The sequence below is a fragment of the Scyliorhinus torazame genome, chromosome 22, assembly GCF_047496885.1.
Source record: "Scyliorhinus torazame isolate Kashiwa2021f chromosome 22, sScyTor2.1, whole genome shotgun sequence".
Taxonomy (NCBI): Eukaryota; Metazoa; Chordata; class Chondrichthyes; order Carcharhiniformes; family Scyliorhinidae; genus Scyliorhinus; species Scyliorhinus torazame.
This window is the reverse complement of record NC_092728.1, coordinates 104980839-105001124: the sequence shown is the minus strand read 5'-3', so window position 1 is coordinate 105001124 and position 20286 is coordinate 104980839. Positions and strand designations below refer to the sequence as shown.

The following is a 20286-nucleotide window of genomic DNA, read 5'->3' as shown; positions in this document are numbered from 1 at the left end:
CCTATAGCACTGTGAATACCAGAACGCCCTCTTTATTTACTGAGAACAATTGTTTGGGAGGTGTTTTTTTGAACAGCTCAATTAATTGAAATAACATATGCAATGAACCAGAAGAACTGAGAGTAAACACAGACATACAGCAAACTTGCACAGCTCTTGGTAGTTGCAGACAGACTCGTTAAAAAAAGGCACTTATAACTCTTTCTTTCCCAGTGTTAAACATTATTTTAGTCCCAATGAAATAACGTCAGTAAGCTTCAGTATGTAAAAAGACTGTCAGAGTGCAAATGTTTGAAAGGTTACTATGGTTTTAAAAAAGGAATTTACCCAGTCACAACACTGCCTAATGCACTTTCTATTAACATAGAGACGTTAGCCCTACCTTGCATCTGCTGCATAATCAGGGCCCGCTGCAGCATGGGATTCGGACTAATGAGTGAAGGCTGAGCGGCTGGGCCTATGTTTAGCTGTTGTTGTTGTTGCTGCTGCTGCTGCTGTGGTGGCGGCGGCGGCAGCTGATGTTGCTGAGGGTGGGGATGTTGATGGTATTGCTGCTGCGGCACAGACCTACAAAGGGAATTAATTATAGATGAAGAATAAAGGTATTTCCTAACCGTGGGATGGAGTTAAAAATATAAGATACAAACTTTCCTACACACAATATGTGACACTATCAATTTTAATCTTTAATGAGTAAAGTAACAATTCATTGCAGTATTGTGTTACCCAACCATCTGTCTGTGTGCTGATAATTGCTCTAGAGTTCCAATTCTCTGATGGGACTTATTTTGCCCACATGTTTCCTTGTGGCTTTACCCATTCTAATACAATCACTGAAGTGGCACAAATATTTTTCGGGGTTCCTATTGCAGTTTGATAGCAGGGCTCGGATGTAAACAAAATCAGGCAGCCATGTATGTGAAGTTTTAGTTGGTGCTTCAGGATAATTTCCAGTGCATTGTGTGCAAAGGACATTTTTGTAATACAAAATTGTGCTTTCCAGGGCATAACCATCTTCACGCGGGTGCATCAAAACACCACAGCTAAGCCACATCACCAATATCCTTCCAATAGTTAAATCTGACAACTTGAATTAAGATGGGCGGCACACTGGTTAGCACTGCTACCTCACGGCGCCGAGGACCCATGTTCGATCCCAGCTCTGGGACACTGTCTGTGTGAAGTTTGCACATCCTCTACGTGCCTGTGTGGGTCTCACTCCCACAACCCAAAGATTTGCAGGGTAGGTGGATTGGCCACGCTAAATTGCCCTATTATTGGAAAGAAAAAATATGAGTACTCTAAATTTATTTTTAAAAAGATGCAAGGTCCTTCACTCTCCATCATCATGAATAATCAAGGGCTTTAAAACACAGGGCTCCAAAACTGATGCCCATAAATGCAGCAGTTCAAGCATTCTGTATTCGTTTATCTGTACTTGCTTGACGAATGATATTTGCATTGTTGCATGTGAATGAAGTTACTGATACCATTTTCTTTCGCCATTTCATCACTTTGTCATTTCACCACTAGAACCAGGAGTCCATCAGTGGGTTACGGTGCCAGTCATGGTTCAATGGGTAGCACGCTCTCTGTGGGTTCAAGTCAGACACCAGGCATTGGAGCGGATACTCAAGTGCAGAACTGCAATGCTGCAGATTCAGACTGCTACACAGTCAGAAATGAAGTCCTTCAAGTTAAACTGAAGTTATTCAAGTTACATCAGTGACTTCTGGTGGTGGCATGTAGAAGTTTGCACACTAGGTAGCTCCCGCCAAGGTACTTGTTGTTTTGATCCTTATTGTTCAGTTCTCGGGGTATTTTGGTGAACAAACTCAGCCTCTCTAAAGGTTTAGTGAGCCTGTCGATGAAGTAACGTTAAAGATCTCAAAAAAAGACTGGTAACAGGGCGGCATATGGCGCAGTGGTTAGCACTCGGACTGCGGCGCTGAGGACCCGGGTTCGAATCCCGGCCCCGGATCACTGTCCTTGTGGAGTTTGCACATTCTCCCCGTGCTTGCGTGGGTTTCGCACCCACAACCCAAAAGATGCGAAGGTTAGGTAGATTGGCCACGCTAAATTGCCCCTTAATTGGAAAAATGAATTGGGTGTTTTAAATTTTTTAAAAAAGATTACGAAAACGTTTTTAAAAGTCACCCCTCACTTTTTAAACTCCAGTGGAAACAAGCCCAGCCATAGCAACGTCTTCTCAGAAAACAAACCACTCATTCCAGGTATCAATCTCCTTCAACCACTTTCAATGCATTTATATCCTTCCTTAAATAACAAAGATATCCATTTGGATTGGATAATCATAATGTGGGTGCTAATGACAGTCACAATTATAAAGGACATCATAAAAATATATCTATATTGACCAAAATTACTCTAGGTAAAGGGCGACATGTGGCGCAGTGGTTAGCACTGGGACTATAGTGCTGAGGACCCAGCTTCGAATCCCGGCCCTGGGTCACTGTCTGTGTGGAGTTTGCACATTCTCCCCGTGTCTGCATGGGATTCACCTCCACAACCCAAAAGATGTGATTAGGTGGATTGGCCACGCTAAATTGCCCCTTAATTGGAAAAAAATAAATAATTGGGTACTCAAAATTTATTATTTTATAAAAATTACTCTAGCAACAATTGAAAATGATTAATGGGGCAGCACGGTGGCGCAGTGGGTTAGCCCTGATGCCTCACGGCGCCGAGGTCCCAGGTGCACTCCCGGCTCTGGGTCACTGTCCATGTGGAGTTTGCACATTCTCCCCGTGTTTGCGTGGGTTTCGCCCCACAACCCAAAGATTCTTTTTTAAAATAAATTTAGACTACCCACTTCATTTTTTCCAATTAAGGGGCAATTTAGCGTGGCCAGTCCACCTACCCTGCTCATCTTTGGGTTGTGGGGGCGAAACCCACGCAAACACGGCGAGAATGTGCAAACTCCACACGGACAGTGACTCAGAGCCAGTATCGAACCTGGGACCTCGGCGCCGTGAGGCAGCAGGGCTAACCCACTGCGCCACCGTGCTGCCCTCCCACAACCCAAAGATGTGCAGGGTAGGTGGATTGGCCGTGCTAAATTGCCCTTAATTGGAAAAAATTAATTGGGTTCTCTAAAATTAAAAAAAAAGAAAATAATTTTTCTTTTCAGGCTAATAGAATAGATGGCATTGAGGTACTTAGGGAAGAGGTGTTGGCAATTCTGGACAGGCTGAAAATAGATAAGTCCCCGGGACCTGATGGGATTTATCCTAGGATTCTATGGGAGGCCAGGGAAGAGATTGCTGGACCTTTGGCTTTGATTTTTATGTCATCATTGGCTACAGGAATAGTGCCAGAGGACTGGAGGACAGCAAATGTGGTCCCTTTGTTCAAAAAGGGGAGCAGAGACAACCCCGGCAACTATAGACCGGTGAGCCTCACGTCTGTAGTGGGTAAAGTCTTGGAGGGGATTATAAGGGACAAGATTTATAATCATCTAGATAGGAATGATATGATCAGGGATAGTCAGCATGGCTTTGTGAAGGGTAGGTCATGCCTCACAAACCTTATTGAGCTCTTTGAGAAGGTGACTGAACAGGTAGACGAGGGTAGAGCAGTTGATGTGGTGTATATGGATTTCAGCAAAGCGTTTGATAAGGTTCCCCACGGTAGGCTATTGCAAAAAATACGGAGGCTGGGGATTAAGGGTGATTTAGAGATGTGGATCAGAAATTGGCTAGCTGAAAGAAGACAGAGGGTGGTGGTTGATGGGAAATGTTCAGAATGGAGTACAGTCACAAGTGGAGTACCACAAGGATCTGTTCTGGGGCCGTTGCTGTTTGTCATTTTTATCAATGACCTAGAGGAAGGCACAGAAGGGTGGGTGAGTAAATTTGCAGATGATACTAAAGTCGGTGGTGTTGTCGATAGTGTGGAAGGATGTAGCAGGTTACAGAGGGATATAGATAAGCTGCAGAGCTGGGCTGAGAGGTGGCAAATGGAGTTTAATGTAGAGAAGTGTGAGGTGATTCACTTTGGAAGGAATAACAGGAATGCGGAATATTTGGCTAATGGTAAAGTTCTTGAAAGTGTGGCTGAGCAGAGGGATCTAGGTGTCCATGTACATAGATCCCTGAAAGTTGCCACCCAGGTTGATAGGGTTGTGAAGAAGGCCTATGGAGTGTTGGCCTTTATTGGTAGAGGGATTGAGTTCCGGAGTCGGGAGGTCATGTTGCAGCTGTACAGAACTCTGGTCCGGCCGCATTTGGAGTATTGCGTACAGTTCTGGTCACCGCATTATAGGAAGGACGTGGAGGCTTTGGAGCGGGTGCAGAGGAGATTTACCAGGATGTTGCCTGGTATGGAGGGAAAATCTTATGAGGAAAGGCTGACGGACTTGAGGTTGTTTTCGTTGGAGAGAAGAAGGTTAAGAGGAGACTCAATAGAGGCATACAAAATGATCAGGGGGTTGGATAGGGTGGACAGTGAGAGCCTTCTCCCGCGGATGGATATGGCTGGCACGAGGGGACATAACTTTAAACTGAGGGGTAATAGATATAGGACAGAGGTCAGAGGTAGGTTCTTTACGCAAAGAGTAGTGAGGCCGTGGAATGCCCTACCTGCTACAGTAGTGAACTCGCCAACATTGAGGGCATTTAAAAGTTTATTGGATAAACATATGGATGATAATGGCATAGTGTAGGTTAGATGGCTTTTGTTTCGGTGCAACATCGTGGGCCGAAGGGCCTGTACTGCGCTGTATTGTTCTATGTTCTATGTTCTATGTTCTAATTAACTGCAATTTCACTGGAATGGAGTGCAGAGACTTGGCAGGACTTAGTTGTGTTCCAAGAGAAGGCAAGACAAAAGAAAATGACTTTGGTGAAGAAAATGGTTATAAATGATGGAACTGGTCAGGAGGCAAGATTTTGCCCTTCATAAATATCAGATGGATCATCAGTGGGGCACAGGGCTAACAGCAATCTGCTTACACCAAGAAATCAAAACCACAACACAGAGTGCCAGGGAGCAATTACCATATGTGGGCAAGTTTTCCATCTTTCAACAACTTACATTTTATAGCACTTTTAGGGTTGTAAAAGGTTCAAACTTTACAACAATACAATCAGACAAAATAATTGACACTGAGCCATAAAAGTCATTCGGACAGAGGCTTGGTCAAAGGGATAGATTTTAAAGCAAAGGAGGAGAGAAAGAGAGCTACTTGAGAGGGGGTGGGGGGGGGGGGCGGAATTGTAGAGCTTAGGACCAAGGCAACTGAAGACACAGCACCCAACGATGTCACAAAGTAACCTGGATTTGTGCCAAAGGTCAGAACTGGAGGAACGTACAGATCGCAGAGGGTTGTAGGAGGTTAAAGAGATAGGGAGGGCCAATGCCATAGAATCATTTAAACATAGTGGTGAACATTTTAAAAATCAAGGTGTCTAGAGCCAGAGTTTCGGATGAACTTCAGTTTACAGAGGATGGGAAACCAGCCTGGGAAGTATTGGAATAGTTTATTAATTTATGGAATACTGTCCACAGCACTCTGCAGCATTCAATTTACCTTGCATGCTCTGCTGGGTATTGTTTTTCTCAAAACCACAAGCCAGTCACTTTAAAACAACCCATAGGGGCTTGTGCAGGCTGCCCCCAAATTATTTAAATGTGCCAAGAGGCACTTAAAGCTCAAACTCATTCAGTGCAAGATAAACAAAAATCTCAAAATGTGCACCTTAAGCAAGGCAATTTTAATAATAATAATAATAATAATAATAATAATAATAATAATAATCGCTTATTGTCACAAGTAGGCTTCAATTAAGTTACTGTGAAAAGCCCCTGGTCGCCACATTCTGGCACCTGTTCGGGGAGGCCGGTGCGGGAATTGAACCCGCGCTGCTGGCCTTGTTCTGCATTACAAGCCAGCTGTCTCAGCCCGCTGTGCAAAACCAGCCACCCCTTTCTGCAGATTAACACATTTTGTACATTCACACTGGGCACTCTGGAGCACATCAGCAGCAAATTCACCCTTAAAGTAAGTTTGCAACCTGCTTGTGGCTTGTTTTTCAGGTTACTGATCTGTTTCGTTGCCGTAGACACAGATCAGACTATTAATCCATCAGACTGTTGTTTTCTGACTGCAATGCATCTGATATAGCTCTGCTGCCCCACCTCCTGCAGTGTTGGCCACCACAAGCCCTCAAATATAGCACTTCCTCAAGCCCTCAAATATAGCACTTTCATTAATGCTTCTTTCACCAGAACATGCTGCATGTGATCGATTTAAGCATATACACAGGAGCAGCCAGCACAAACAGCAGAGGAACTGTTAACACGCCAGCCTACATGGAGCAATACAACTTTCAACAGCGATACCGCACAGAACCAATTCTGCAGCAAGTTGTATATAGTCCCATTCTCACTCTCTTATATTGGATCCCAATCCTCAAAAACCTCGATTTTAAAATTCTCACCCTCCTGATCAAATCTCTCTATGGCTTCGCTCGTCCCTCTATGCATCCCCCAGTCCTAAACCTCCAAGAGCTGCATTCCTCCGATTGTAGCCTCATTCTTATCCCCAAGAGTCCCTTTGCTCCACCATTGGCAGTTGTGTCTTCAGTTACCTACAGTAAAAAGTCTTACAACACCAGGTTAAAGTCCAACAGGTTTGTTTTGAATCACTAGCTTTCGGAGCACAGTTCCTTCCTCAGGTGAATGAGGTGGGTTCCAGAAACACAAGACTTCTTAATGTACTCACCCCAGTCCAACGCCGGCAACTCCATTTCAGTTATCTAGACAAAACTCTGGAACGCCCTCCCTAAAATTCTCCACCTCTCTTTCCAAATACCATTCTTAAAATCAACCTCTTTAACCAAGCTTTTGGTTATCCACCCAATATCTTTCTTTGGATCGGCGATCGATGCAACATCTTAGGATGCAGGCATTTCAAGTTGATGTTGTAATTTCCTGAGGGAATGGGGCTTGATGACCTTAAAGGTCTTTTACCCGTCAGATTTGCAACTTTAGGGCAGCATGGTGGCGCAGTGGTTAGCAGTGCAGTCTCACGGCGCCGAGGTCCCAGGTTCGCTCCCAGCTCTGGGTCACTGTCTGTGTGGAGTTTGCACATTCTCCCCATGTTTGCGTGGGTTTCGCCCCCACAACCCAAAGATGTGCAAGGTAGGTGAATTGATCACGCTAAAATTGCCCCTTAATTTGGAAAAAATTAATTGGGTACTCAATTGTTTTTTAAATAAAATAAAATAGATTTACACCTTTAACTGGATGTGACTTGAAAACTATTTAGTATCAGCCCAATTCTGATGGTAGCACACTTCCCTCCAAGCTTCAATGAAAAATAATACAACTTGAAATTGTTTACACACATCAATTTTAGAGTCACGTGGTTAGCACTGCTCCGTCACAGCGCCGAGGACCTGGGTTCGATCCCAGCCCCGGGTCAGTGTCCGTGTGAAGTTTGCACATTCTCCCCGTGCTTGCTTGGGTCTCACCCTCCAACCCAAAAGATGTGCAGGTTAGATGAATTGGCGACGCTAAATTGCCCCTTAATTGGGAAAAAAAAGAATCGGGTACTCAAAATTTATATTTAAAAAACTTTTAGGGTCACAGTGAAGTTTGCAAAGAGACACCAGATGTAGTGATGTCTTACTGTGTCAAACTTAAGACCAAAATAAACACTTCAATCAGAAAAAGATGGGAGTGACTTTTCAGTTGTGAAGTTTCTTGCACCCAAGAGTGGCACGGTGGCACAGTTGTTAGCAAATCTGCCTCACAGCGCCGAGGATCCGGGTTTGATCCCAGCCCCAGGTGTGGAGTTTGCACATTCACCTTGTCTGTGTGGGTCTCACCACCATGTGCCTGGTAGGTGGATTTTAATTGGGAAAAAAATGAATCGGGTGCTTTTTTTCCAATTAAGGGACAATTTAGCGTGGCCAATCCACCTACCCTGCACATCGTTGGGTTGTGGGGGCGAAACCCATGCAAACACGGGGAGAATGTGCAAACTCACCACAGGCAGTGACCCAGAGCCGGGATCGAACCTGGGATCTCGGGGGCGTGAGGCAGCAGGGCTAACCCACTGCGCCACCGTGCTGCCCTTGAATCAGGTACTGTAATTTTTTTTATTTTTTTTTAAGTTTCTTGCATCTGAAGTATTGCCTTGCATTTTCCTTTTGCAGAGCCTGACTGACATACTATCCAAAGAATCGGTTCCATTAACTGTTTTTCTCTCCACAGAAGGTATTTCTGAGTTTTCTGAGACAAACTTGCTGAGTTTTCCAGCATTTTGCTTTCACTGCTATAGCACCTCGGGACATTCCAAACCATTTTACAACTAATTATTTAATTTTGAAGTGTAGTCAACTGTTGCAATATAGTAAACATAATGGCCAATCCGCAAATAACAAAATCCCACAAACAGCAATGTGATAAATGACTGGATAATCTGTGTCAGGTAACCTGGGTCATGGGATAAATATTGTCTCAAGAAATTGGGGGGCACTCTTCAAATAGTGTCATTCACCGGAACTTTCACATCTGTCTGAGAGGGACGTACTCAAGCTTGGGCAGCTGCCACCAGGGTGCAATGGGGAAAGGCAACTGTCAGCAAACGTACACCGAGGAGCTGGGACCCCTCGGACTGTGTGCTTAACCCTAACTGTATCGAAGCACCGGATGGTGTAACATGACTGACGCATATAGCTGAATTCTTGTACTCTCTGTAATGAAAATATTGAAACGCAAATAACAATCTTATTACTGAGTTGAGGCACCTCAAGGGTGCACCCTGGCCTCTGGAGAAAACACGAGCGTCATTGTACTTTCCCATTATGACAATTTGAAATGTATTTCATAGAATAGAATCCCTACAGTGCAGGCCATTCAGCCCATCAAGCCTACACCAACCCTTGAAAGAAGGCCCTACCTATGCCCATGACCTGACCTTATTGGCACAGTAGCAGTAGTTAGCGCTGTTGTTTCACAGCGCCAGGATCCCAGGTTTGATTCCCGGCGTGGCTCACGGTCTGTGCGGAATCTGCACGTGTATGTGTGGGTTTCCTCCGGGTGCTCCGGTTTCCTCCCACAAGTCCCGAAAGACGTGCTTGTTAGGAGAATTTGGACATTCTGAATTCTCCCTCCGTGTACCCGAACAGGCATCGGAATGTGGTGACTAGGGGCTTTTCACAGTAACGTCATTGCAGTGTTAATGTAAGCCTACTCGTGACAACAAAGATTATCACCTAACCTTTTGGACATTAAGGGCAATTTAGCATGGCCAATCCACCTAAACTGTACATCTTTAGACTGAGAGGGGAAACCAGAGACACGGGAAGAAAGTGTAAACAGTCACCCGAGGCCAGAATTGAATCCTGTACCCCGGAGCTGTGAGGCAGCGGTGCTAACCGCTGTGCCAAACCTACCACAACACTCCTTTCAGGGATTTTATGAACATAGATCATACAGTGCAGAAGGAGGCCATTTGGCCCATCGAGTCTGCACCCTATTCCCGTAACCCAATAACCCCATCTAACCTTTTTTTTTTTTTGCACACAAAGGTACAATTTAGCATGGCCAATCCACCTAACCTGCAAATCTTTGGACTGTGGAAGGAAACCGGAGCACCCGGAGGAAACCCACGCAGGCACGGGGAGAACGTGCAAACTCCGCACAGGCAGTGACCCAAGCCGGGAATCGAACCTGGGACCCTGGAGCTGTGAAGCCACAGTGTTAACCACTGTGCTACCATGCTGCCCCCTTTTTTTTGGATGGATGAATAAAGTATATATTTTGCAAGGGAAAAGGGTCTGTTTAATGGCTCATCCCAAAGACCCTACCCAGGGCAGTGTAGCCCACCCTCAGTTGGGAGTCAGCCTGGATGATGGATGGGGTTGACTCTCTGAACAGGTTCCCATCCTCAGGCCGCAACCCCCCCCCCCCCGTGCCTTTATGTCAGGGGGGGGGGGGGGGGGGCGACAGCTTTCCACACCTCAGAGCCGGCCCAAATACAGGCTCGTTCAAACTGAGCGCGGTGTGCAAGCTTTAAAAAAAGAAAGAAGCACACGGGGCTCCAAACGTTGACTCCTGGCGCGGGAAGACCCGCTAGGCCTCGCCTCATCCCCGGCCTGGATTAGTCGGTCTTACCGGGTGGGGACTCCCGGGTGCGGGTGGCGGTGGTGCTGCCGCTGCTGGTGAATGAGCTGCTGGAGCTGGAGGAGCTGCTGCTGGAAATGCTGTTGTTGGGGGAACATCTCGCCGGTTGATTTTGTGCGGAGGCCGGGCCCTTGCTATTGTTGTCGGGAGGGAAGGACTCGCGCGCGCCTCGCCGACCTGCGACTGTTTCTTCCCGCGGACGGGGAGGACCAGAGCCGCCGTGCGGCCACAGAGGGCACTCCCGCAACAGCGACGCCGGAGGCCGGGAGCAGCTCCTGCTGCCAGTGTAAAAGATGGCGCCTTCCACTCTAGTTGGACACCAGGATAAAAGATGGCGGCACCACCATGCTTACAGTCCAGACAGATCGTTCCATACATGGAACAACATAGGCCAAACATAAATACACAATGGAAATACATAGGCACAGGCATAGCATACAGGTGTGTAGTACTATTCAGTTAGAAGTTTTACACCATAGAACATACAGTGCAGAAGCAGCCCAATCGGCCCATGAAGTCTGCACCAACTCACTTCCACCCTATCCCCGTAACCCAATAACCCCTAACCTTTTTGGACATTAAGGGCAGTTTTAGCATAGCCAATCCACCTAACCTGCACGTCTTTGGACTGTGGGAGGAAACCGGAGGAAACCCACGCAGAAGCGGGGAGAACATGCAGACTCCGCACAGTGACCCAGTGGGGAATTGAACCTGGGATCCTGGCGCTGTGAAGCCACGGTGCTATCCACTTGTGCTACCTTGCTGCCCAAAAGATAAAGTCCAACAGGTTTATTTGGACTCACTAGCTTTTCGGTGTAGGAGCTGAAAATGAAATGAAATGAAAATCGCTTATTGTCACAAGTAGGCTTCAAATGAAGTTACTGTGAAAAGCCCCTAGTCGCCACATTCTGGCGCCTGTTCGGGGAGACTGTTACGGGAATCGAACCGTGCTGCTGGCCTGCCTTGGTCTGCTTTAAAAGCCAGCGATTTAGCCCTGTGGTAAACAGCCCCTCCGAAAGCTCGTCATTCTAAATAAACCGGTTGAACTTTAACCTGGTGTTTTAAGATTTCTTACTGTGCCCACCCCAGTCCAACACTGGCATCTCCACATAATGTAGTACTACTCAGTAAAGAAGATGTGTGAAGAGCAGATCAGTCCATAAGAGGGTTGTTCAGGAGTCTGGTAACGGGGGGGGGGGGGTTGGAAGCAGCTGTTTTGGAGTCAGTGCATGTTCTCAGATTTTTGTATCTCTTACCCGATCTCCTGCGGGAAGTTAGAAGTGAATAAACCGGGTGGGTGGGAGGGTCTTTGATTATGCTGCCCACTTTCCCAAGGCAGTGGGAGGTGTAGACAGAGTCAGTGGCTGGGAGGCGGGTTCGGGTAATGGACTGGGCATTGTTCACGACTCTCTGAAGTTTCTTACAGTCTTGGGCCGAGCAGCTCCCATACAAGACTGTGATGCAGCCAGATAGATCTGGTCACACAGGTCACAAACATGAGAGGTGACCTCTGTTTTTCTCTCTCTCCACAGATGCTGCCAGACCTGCTGATCTTTCCAGCATTTTCTGGTTTTAGTTCCAGCATCGGCGGAATCATTTTGCTTTTGTACTGGATGTTGTAACAGTCATCTAACCTTTTTGAGGTGTTCAGGGCATCAGGTCAATGTCAATATATGGTGGATGCTGCATGGGAGTTTGAAACAAAAACAGAAAATGCTGGGAGTGGACGGTTTTGGCAGCTTCAGAGAAATGGTCTGAAGATTATTGACCTGAAACATTAATTCTGTCTCTCTCGCAGAGGCTGCCAGACCTCGACTATTTCCAGCATTTGCTATTTAATCTGATGTCGAGATTGAAGTTTGATTCCAAGCTTAGAATCAACGATTTGTACTTCCATTTTGCTCTTCACAACCTCAGAATATCTCAAAGCATTTTACAGTAAATTGGGAAGCCATTCAACCCATCGTGTCCACTCCGGCTCCCAAAACAGCTACACAGCTAGCCCAACCCTATCTCCGTAGTCCTTTAAATCAATCCCTTTCAAATATATATCCAGCTCTCTTTTGAAACCTCCTATGGAATCCGCTTCCACCACTCTCCCAGGCAGCGCATTACAAATCCCAACAACCCTCTGAGTAAAGAAGTTTTTCCTCAGCTCACTCCTAGCTCTCTTGCTGACCATCTTCAAAATTGTGACCCTTAGTCACTGACATACCAACTAATGGAAACAGAATATCTTATTAAATCTGGTCCTTGTAAATCCGAACTACTAGAAAAGGGTCCTTCATAGAATCAAAGCTGGGTTCATATAGCTGTTTGCATTTGGCCAAACAGAATGGCTACATAACTGCACTTCTAAAAGATAATTTTATTGAATAACCGCTTCAGTACTAAGAGGGTGCTGCAGCTGTCGAGGAAGCTGTCTTCATTTGAGACTTAAACAAAGATCTTGTCTGTCCCCTCAGGCAGATCTTTAAAACAATTCTCTGGCACTGTTGTTTAGCACAGGGCTAAATCACTGGCTTCGAAAGCAGACCAAGGCAGCACGGTTCAATACCCGTACCAGCCTCCCCGAACAGACACCGGAATGTGGCGACTAGGGGCTTTTCACAGTAACTTCATTTGAAGCCTACTTGTGACAATAAGTGATTTTCATTTCATTTAATTTCACTATTTCAAACAAGAGCAATGGAGGTGTGTGTCTTGGCCAATTATCCTTCAACCAGCATCACTAAAAACATTGGGCGCGATTCTCTGCTCCCAGCGCCGTTTCAGAGAATCGCCTGGGTCGCCAAATTTTCCCGCGACGACGGTCCGACGCCACGGAAGCAGCCAGATCGGCACAATCGCGTTTTGCACGGTCCAGTGAATCGCCCGAGACAGCCAAAATGGCGATTCACCGGTACCCCTGCGATTCTCAGTGCTGGATGGGCCAAGTGGCCTGCACAAAACGGCGGGTTCCCCCCGGCGCCGTTCACACCTGGTCACTGCCGGCGGGAACAGTGCGGGATCGCTGGGGGGGAGTGGCCTGCGGGGGTGGGGGAGGGGAGATGCTGCTCCGGGGGGGGCCTCAAATGGGGTCTGGCCCGCGATCGGTGCCCACCGATCGTCAGGCCGGCCTCTCTGAAGGAGGACCTCCTTTCTTCCGCAGCCCCGCAAGATCCGTCGGACATCTTCTTGCGGGTTGGACTCGGGGAGGACGGCAACCACGCATGCGCGGGTGACGGCAGTTATGCGGCGCTGGCCGCTTCATGTATGTGGCGGCGCCTTTACGCGGCGCCAAGGCCTGGCGCGCGTAAATGACGCGGCGCCGCTCCTAGCCCATTTTCGGGTCCTGAATCGGTCGGGATAGGGGCCGTTTCGCGCCGTCATGAACCTCGACGGTGTTCACGACGGCGCGAACACTCTGTCTCCATTTCAGAGAATCGCGCCCATTATCTGGTCATTATCACATGGCTATTTGAGGGAATTTACTGTGTGCTAATGATTTGCTGTGTATTGTTAATATCCTGGACCAGACCCCAACATTTGGTAGGGTACCGGACAAGAACCACTTTTTTTTATTTGTAAAACTGTGATTAAAGGATACTTCGCCACAGAAGTGATTCCGCTGATGTATCTTTAATATTAAAACAAACTTTATTCTTAATATAAGATTAAACACATTACCATCACAGAAAATAGCTTACAATTAAGTTAAACAATTCTTAACAATGTTTTGTAAGGACTTCCGGGTGCGGCGATGACCAGCTGAGTCGCACGTTTCGGCAGCTCCCGGTGGAACGGACTTTTGGGCTCTTAATAAGAGCCCCAACGGCAATTTTAACGGCTAAAAGTACTGTGCAGTGAACCAGAAGGGAATCCCCCCTGGATACGGATGAAAAAAGGAGAGGAAGGTGGCCGGATTGCGGTGGATCCTTTAGAGCAGCGGCAAGGAAGGCAAGCAAAAACCAAGATGGCGTCGGAAGGTGGCAGTTTAATATGGGGCCCTGAACAACACGAGTTTTTGAAACGCTGCGTGGAAGAACTCAAAAAGGAAATGAAGAAGGAGCTGTTGGCCCCGATATTACAGGTGATCGAAGGGCTAAAGGAGGAGCAAAAGACCCAGGAGCGGGAGCTTCGGGTTGTGAAGGCAAAGGCTGCCGAGAATGAGGACGACATACAGGGCCTGGTGGTGAAGACGGAGATGCACGAGGCACACCATAAACGATGTGTGGAAAGGCTGGAGGCGCTGGAGAACAACGCGAGGAGGAACAACCTAAGGATTCTTGGTCTTCCTGAAGGTGCGGAGGGAGCGGACGTCGGGGCATATGTGAGCACAATGCTGCACTCGTTAATGGGAGCGGAGGCCCCGGCGGGTCCGCTGGAGGTGGAGGGAGCATACCGAGTGATGGCGCGAGGACCGAGAGCAGGAGAAATTCCGAGAGCCATCGTGGTGAGATTCCTCCGTTTTAAGGATAGAGAGATGGTCCTTAGATGGGCAAAGAAAACTCGGAGCAGTAAGTGGGAGAACGCGGTGATCCGCGTATACCAAGACTGGAGTGCGGAGGTGGCGAGAAGGAGGGCGAGCTTTAATCGGGCCAAGGCGGTGCTTCACAAAAAGAAGATAAAATTCGGAATGCTGCAACCGGCAAGACTGTGGGTCACATATTGAGGGAGGCACCACTACTTTGAGACGGCGGATGAGGCGTGGACTTTTATCGTGGAAGAAAAATTGGAATGAGTGGATTATTAAAAAAAGAACGTTTGAAACAAAGTGGTGGGGCGAGTATGGGGGGCGAAGAGGGGGGTAAAAAGGGGGGAAAGAGGAGTTTTATGTTATTAATCCTGCGATGTAACTTTTCTCTCTTCCACAGGAGGTGGTGGGGGGAGGAAAGGAGGTGGAAGAGATGGGGGGGTTGGCCATTGGGGGCGGGGCCAAGGGGGAAGCGTGGGCTCGGTTCCCGCGCTATGATAATCATGGCAGGAATAGGGAAGCAGGAAGGAGGGGGCGTCGCACGGTGCGAGCCGAGGTCACGGGGGAAGCCGAGGTCGGCCAGAGTTTGCTGACTTCTGGGAGCAACATGGGGGGTGTAACTACGCTAGTGGGGGATCTAGCGGGGGGGGGGGGGTGGGAGGGGGGAATTATTGGGCTGCTGGGGAGAGGGAAGAGCTGGTATGGGGTGGGATGGGCGGGGGGGCACCGCCTGGTGGGGACACAGCTGCGTGGGAACCGGGTGAGGAGCTGGAAAAAGGGGATGGCTAATCGACAAGGGGGGGGGTAAAAAGCCCCCCAACCCGGCTGATCACGTGGAACGTGAGAGGGCTGAACGGGCCGATAAAGAGGGCACGGGTACTCGCACACCTTAAGAAACTTAAGGCAGACGTGGTTATGTTACAGGAAACGCACTTGAAACTGATAGACCAGGTGAGACTACGCAAAGGTTGGGTGGGGCAGGTGTTCCATTCGGGGCTAGATGCGAAAAACAGGGGGGTGGCTATATTAGTGGGGAAGCGGGTAATGTTTGAGGCAAAGACTATAGTGGCGGATAACAGGGGCAGATACGTGATGGTGAGTGGCAAACTACAGGGGGAGACGGTGGTTTTGGTAAACGTATATGCCCCGAACTGGGATGATGCCAATTTTATGAGGCGTATGCTAGGACGCATCCCGGACCTAGAGGTGGGAAAGTTGGTAATGGGGGGAGATTTCAATACGGTGTTGGAACCAGGGCTGGACAGGTCGAGGTCCAGGACTGGAAGGAGGCCGGCAGCAGCCAAGGTGCTTAAAGATTTTATGGAGCAGATGGGAGGAGTAGACCCGTGGAGATTTAGCAGACCTAGGAGTAAGGAGTTTTTGTTTTTCTCCTATGTCCACAAAGTCTATTCGCGAATAGACTTTTTTGTTTTGGGAAGGGCATTGATCCCGAAGGTGAGGGGAATGGAGTGTACGGCTATAGCCATTTCGGATCACGCTCCACATTGGGTGGACTTGGAGATAGGGGAGGAAACAGAAGGGCGCCCACCCTGGAGAATGGACATGGGACTAATGGCAGATGAGGGGGTGTGTCTAAGGGTGAGGGGGTGCATTGAAAAGTACTTGGAACTCAATGAAAATGGGGAGGTCCAGGTGGGAGTGGTCTGGGAGGCGCTGAAGGCAGTGGTTAGAGGGGAGCTGATATCAATAAGGGCACATAAAGGAAAGCAGGAGAGTAGGGAACAGGAGCGGTTACTGCAAGAACTTCTGAGGGTGGACAGGCAATATGCGGAGGCACCAGAGGAGGGACTGTACAGGGAAAGGCAAAGGCTACACGTAGAATTTGACTTGCTGACAACGGGTACTGCAGAGGCACAGTGGAAGAAGGCACAGGGTGTACAGTACGAATATGGGGAGAAGGCGAGCAGGTTGCTGGCCCACCAATTGAGGAAAAGGGGAGCAGCGAGGGAAATAGGGGGAGTGAGGGATGAGGAAGGAGAGATAGAGCAGGGAGCGGAGAGAGTGAATGGAGTGTTCAAGGCATTTTATAAAAAATTATACGAAGCTCAACCCCCGGATGGGAGGGAGAGAATGATGGACTTTCTGGACCGGCTGGAATTTCCCAAGGTGGAGGAGCAGGAAAGGGTGGGACTGGGAGCACAGATTGAAATAGAGGAAGTAGTGAAAGGAATTAGGAGCATGCAGGCGGGGAAGGCTCCGGGACCGGATGGATTCCCAGTTGAATTTTACAGGAAATATGTGGACTTGCTCACCCCGCTACTGATGAGGACCTTTAATGAGGCAAAGGAAAGGGGACAGCTGCCCCCGACTATGTCTGAGGCAACGATATCGCTTCTCCTAAAGAAGGAAAAGGACCCGCTGCAATGCGGGTCCTATAGACCTATTTCCCTCCTAAATGTAGACGCTAAGATTCTGGCCAAGGTAATGGCAATGAGGATAGAGGATTGTGTCCCGAGGGTGGTCCATGAGGACCAAACTGGGTTTGTGAAGGGGAGGCAGCTGAATACGAATATACGGAGGCTGCTAGGGGTAATGATAATGCCCCCACCAGAGGGGGAAGCGGAGATAGTGGTGGCGATGGATGCCGAGAAAGCATTTGATAGAGTGGAGTGGGATTATTTGTGGGAGGTGCTGAGGCGATTTGGTTTTGGAGATGAGTATGTTGGATGGGTGCAGCTGTTGTATAGGGCCCCAGTGGCGAGTGTGGTCACGAATGGACGGGGATCTGCATACTTTCGGCTCCATAGAGGGACAAGGCAGGGATGCCCTCTGTCCCCATTATTGTTTGCACTGGCGATTGAGCCCCTGGCAATAGCAGTGAGGGGTTCCAAGAAGTGGAGGGGAGTACTTAGAGGAGGAGAAGAACACCGGGTATCTCTGTATGCGGATGATTTGTTGTTATATGTAGCAGACCCGGTGGAGGGGATGCCAGAGATAATGCAGACACTTCGGGAGTTTGGAGAATTCTCAGGATATAAACTGAACATGGGGAAAAGTGAGTTGTTTGTGGTGCATCTAGGGGAGCAGAACAGAGAAATAAAGGACTTTCCGCTGAGGAAGGTAACAAGGGACTTTTGTTACTTGGGGATCCAGATAGCCAAGAATTGGGGTACATTGCATAGGTTAAATTTAATGCGATTGGTGGAACAAATGGAGGAGGACTTCAAGAGATGGGACATGGTATCCCTGTCACTGGCAGGGAGGGTGCAGGCGGTTAAAATGGTAGTCCTCCCGAGATTCCTCTTTGTGTTTCAGTGCCTCCCGGTGGTGATCACGAAGGCTTTTTTCAAAAGGATCGAAAAGAGTATCATGAGTTTTGTGTGGGCCGGGAAGACCCCGAGAGTGAGGAAGGGATTCTTACAGCGTAGTAGGGATAGGGGGGGGCTGGCACTACCGAGCTTAAGTGAGTACTACTGGGCCGCCAATATCTCAATGCTGAGTAAGTGGATGGGAGAAGAGGAGGGAGCGGCGTGGAAGAGATTGGGAAGGGCGTCCTGTAGGGGGACTAGCCTACAAGCTATGGTGACGGCCCCATTGCTGTTCTCACCGAAGAAATACACCACAAGCCCGGTGGTGGTGGCGACTTTGAAAATTTGGGGACAGTGGAGACGGCATAGGGGAAAGACGGGAGCCTTGGTGGGGTCCCCGATAAGAAATCACCATAGGTTTGCCCCGGGGAGAATGGATGGGGGATTTGGAATATGGCAAAGAGCAGGAGTAACGCAACTGAAAGATCTGTTTGTGGATGGGAAGTTCGCAAGTCTGGGAGCGCTGACTGAGAAATATGGGTTGCCCCAAGGGAATGCATTCAGGTATATTCAACTGAGGGCTTTTGCGAGGCAACAGGTGAGGGAATTCCCGCAGCTCCCGATGCATGAGGTGCAGGACAGAGTGATCTCAAAGACATGGGTGGGGGACGGTAAGGTGTCAGATATATATAGGGAAATGAGGGACGAGGGGGAGATTATGGTAGATGAGCTGAAAGGGAAATGGGAAGAAGAGCTGGGGGAGGAGATTGAGGAGGGGCTGTGGGCGGATGCCCTAAGTAGGGTAAACTCATCGTCCTCGTGTGCCAGGCTAAGCCTGATTCAATTTAAGGTGTTACACAGGGCGCATATGACTGGAGCACGGCTCAGTAAATTTTTTGGGGTAGAGGATAAGTGTGCGAGATGCTCGAGAAGCCCAGCGAATCACACACACATGTTCTGGTCATGTCCGGCACTACAGAGGTTCTGGGTGGGGGTGACAAAGGTGCTTTCGAAAGTAGTGGGGGTCCGGGTCGAACCAAGCTGGGGGTTGGCTATATTTGGGGTTGCACAAGAGCCGGGAGTGCAGGAGGCGAGAGAGGCCGATGTTTTGGCCTTTGCGTCCCTAGTAGCCCGGCGCAGGATACTGTTGATGTGGAAGGAAGCCAAGCCCCCGGGGGTGGAGACCTGGGTAAATGATATGGCAGGGTTTATAAAGCTGGAACGGGGGGGGGGGGGGGGGGGGGGGTAGGGACCAGAAGGACTCTCAGGGTTGTTAATATATATGTATAATACGTATAGGTCGTTGCTATAAATAATTGTATATTGGACTGTTAAATCATATTTTTGGAGAGTGTTTATCTGAGACAAGGCAGTTGCCATTTAGTTTTAGTTTTCGTTTTTGTTATATATTATTTATTCTTTGTTTATAAAACAGGTCATTGTTATTTATACTGTTATATTATTGTGTAAAGGATACACAATGTACTGTGATGGTTGACCAAAAATTTTCAATAAAATATTTAAAAAAAAAACAATGTTTTGGAAGGGCCACGAAGAATCCAGCACGAGTTTTAAGGATACAAAATAATAACATTTATTTACTATAACATATATACATAACAGTAGCAGCAACTTCCCTTGCTCCATATTCCTTCCTGCTGGTTCCTGAACTGGCCAGCTTTATTTATACTAGGAGTTTACTAGTGGTTTCTCCGCCCCCCTCATTGGGGAAGCTCATACTCCCACAGGATTGTGGGATAGTCATTAGTCCCCAGCCAATGGTAAGTAGGCAGGTTATAACATCCCTCCCCTCCCAAAGTCCAAGGAATCCATCGAAAACCCTGGCGAAGGAGGGCGTCGGTCTCGTTTGGCCGCTGGCCGGACACCATTTGCACGTGGCGCTGGATCAGGCTGCGTGTAACGAGACGGAGACCGGCGCTTCCGTGATGAACGGCGCGGTTGTACATCCACGGCCCGTGGACCCGAGGATTCCCCCTCTGATGCATCCTGTGTCTCCATCTCGGAGTCAGAGTCTGCTGCCTCCGTCATGTCAGCGTCTCTATCTCCATTCGGTCCCGTAACGACCTGCGCAGGCTTCGAGCGAGGCACCAGTGGAAGATTGTGAGGACTACCTTCCCTTGTCTCTGGTCTCTGCGGCTGTTGAAATGAGCTCCGGGGGCAGGGAATCGTTTGAGGGGATGGTCTTCTGGACCGAACGTGGTCTACATGTTTTCGCTGGAGACGACCCTGGGCTTGCACTTGATAAGATATAGGGCTCGTTTGGCGAAAGATTACCCCAGGAACCCATTGGGCACCACCAGCAAAATTCCGAACGAACACTGGGTCACCGGGCGCAAACTGCCGAATCGACCGATGCCGAGAAAATCCCTGTCCCTGCCGTTCTTG

The 20286-nt window shown here is 48.4% G+C and overlaps 1 protein-coding gene across 3 annotated transcripts in view; it reads right to left on the bottom strand.

The window, feature by feature from the left end:
- Nucleotides 1-10369, bottom strand: part of LOC140399308 (uncharacterized) — a 69077-nt gene extending 58708 nt beyond the window's left edge. For 2 of the 3 annotated variants that reach the window (XM_072488813.1, XM_072488815.1), the window contains exons 1-2: nt 10147-10369; nt 383-567 (exon numbers count right to left, since the gene is read on the bottom strand). In XM_072488813.1, coding sequence (XP_072344914.1) covers nt 383-567; nt 10147-10253 — 292 coding nt within the window. In that variant the 5' untranslated portion in view covers nt 10254-10369. The remainder of the gene's footprint in view (nt 1-382; nt 568-10146) is intronic. The other variant, XM_072488814.1, reaches the window with a different exon arrangement.
- Between the last annotated feature and the right edge of the window lie 9917 nt (nt 10370-20286).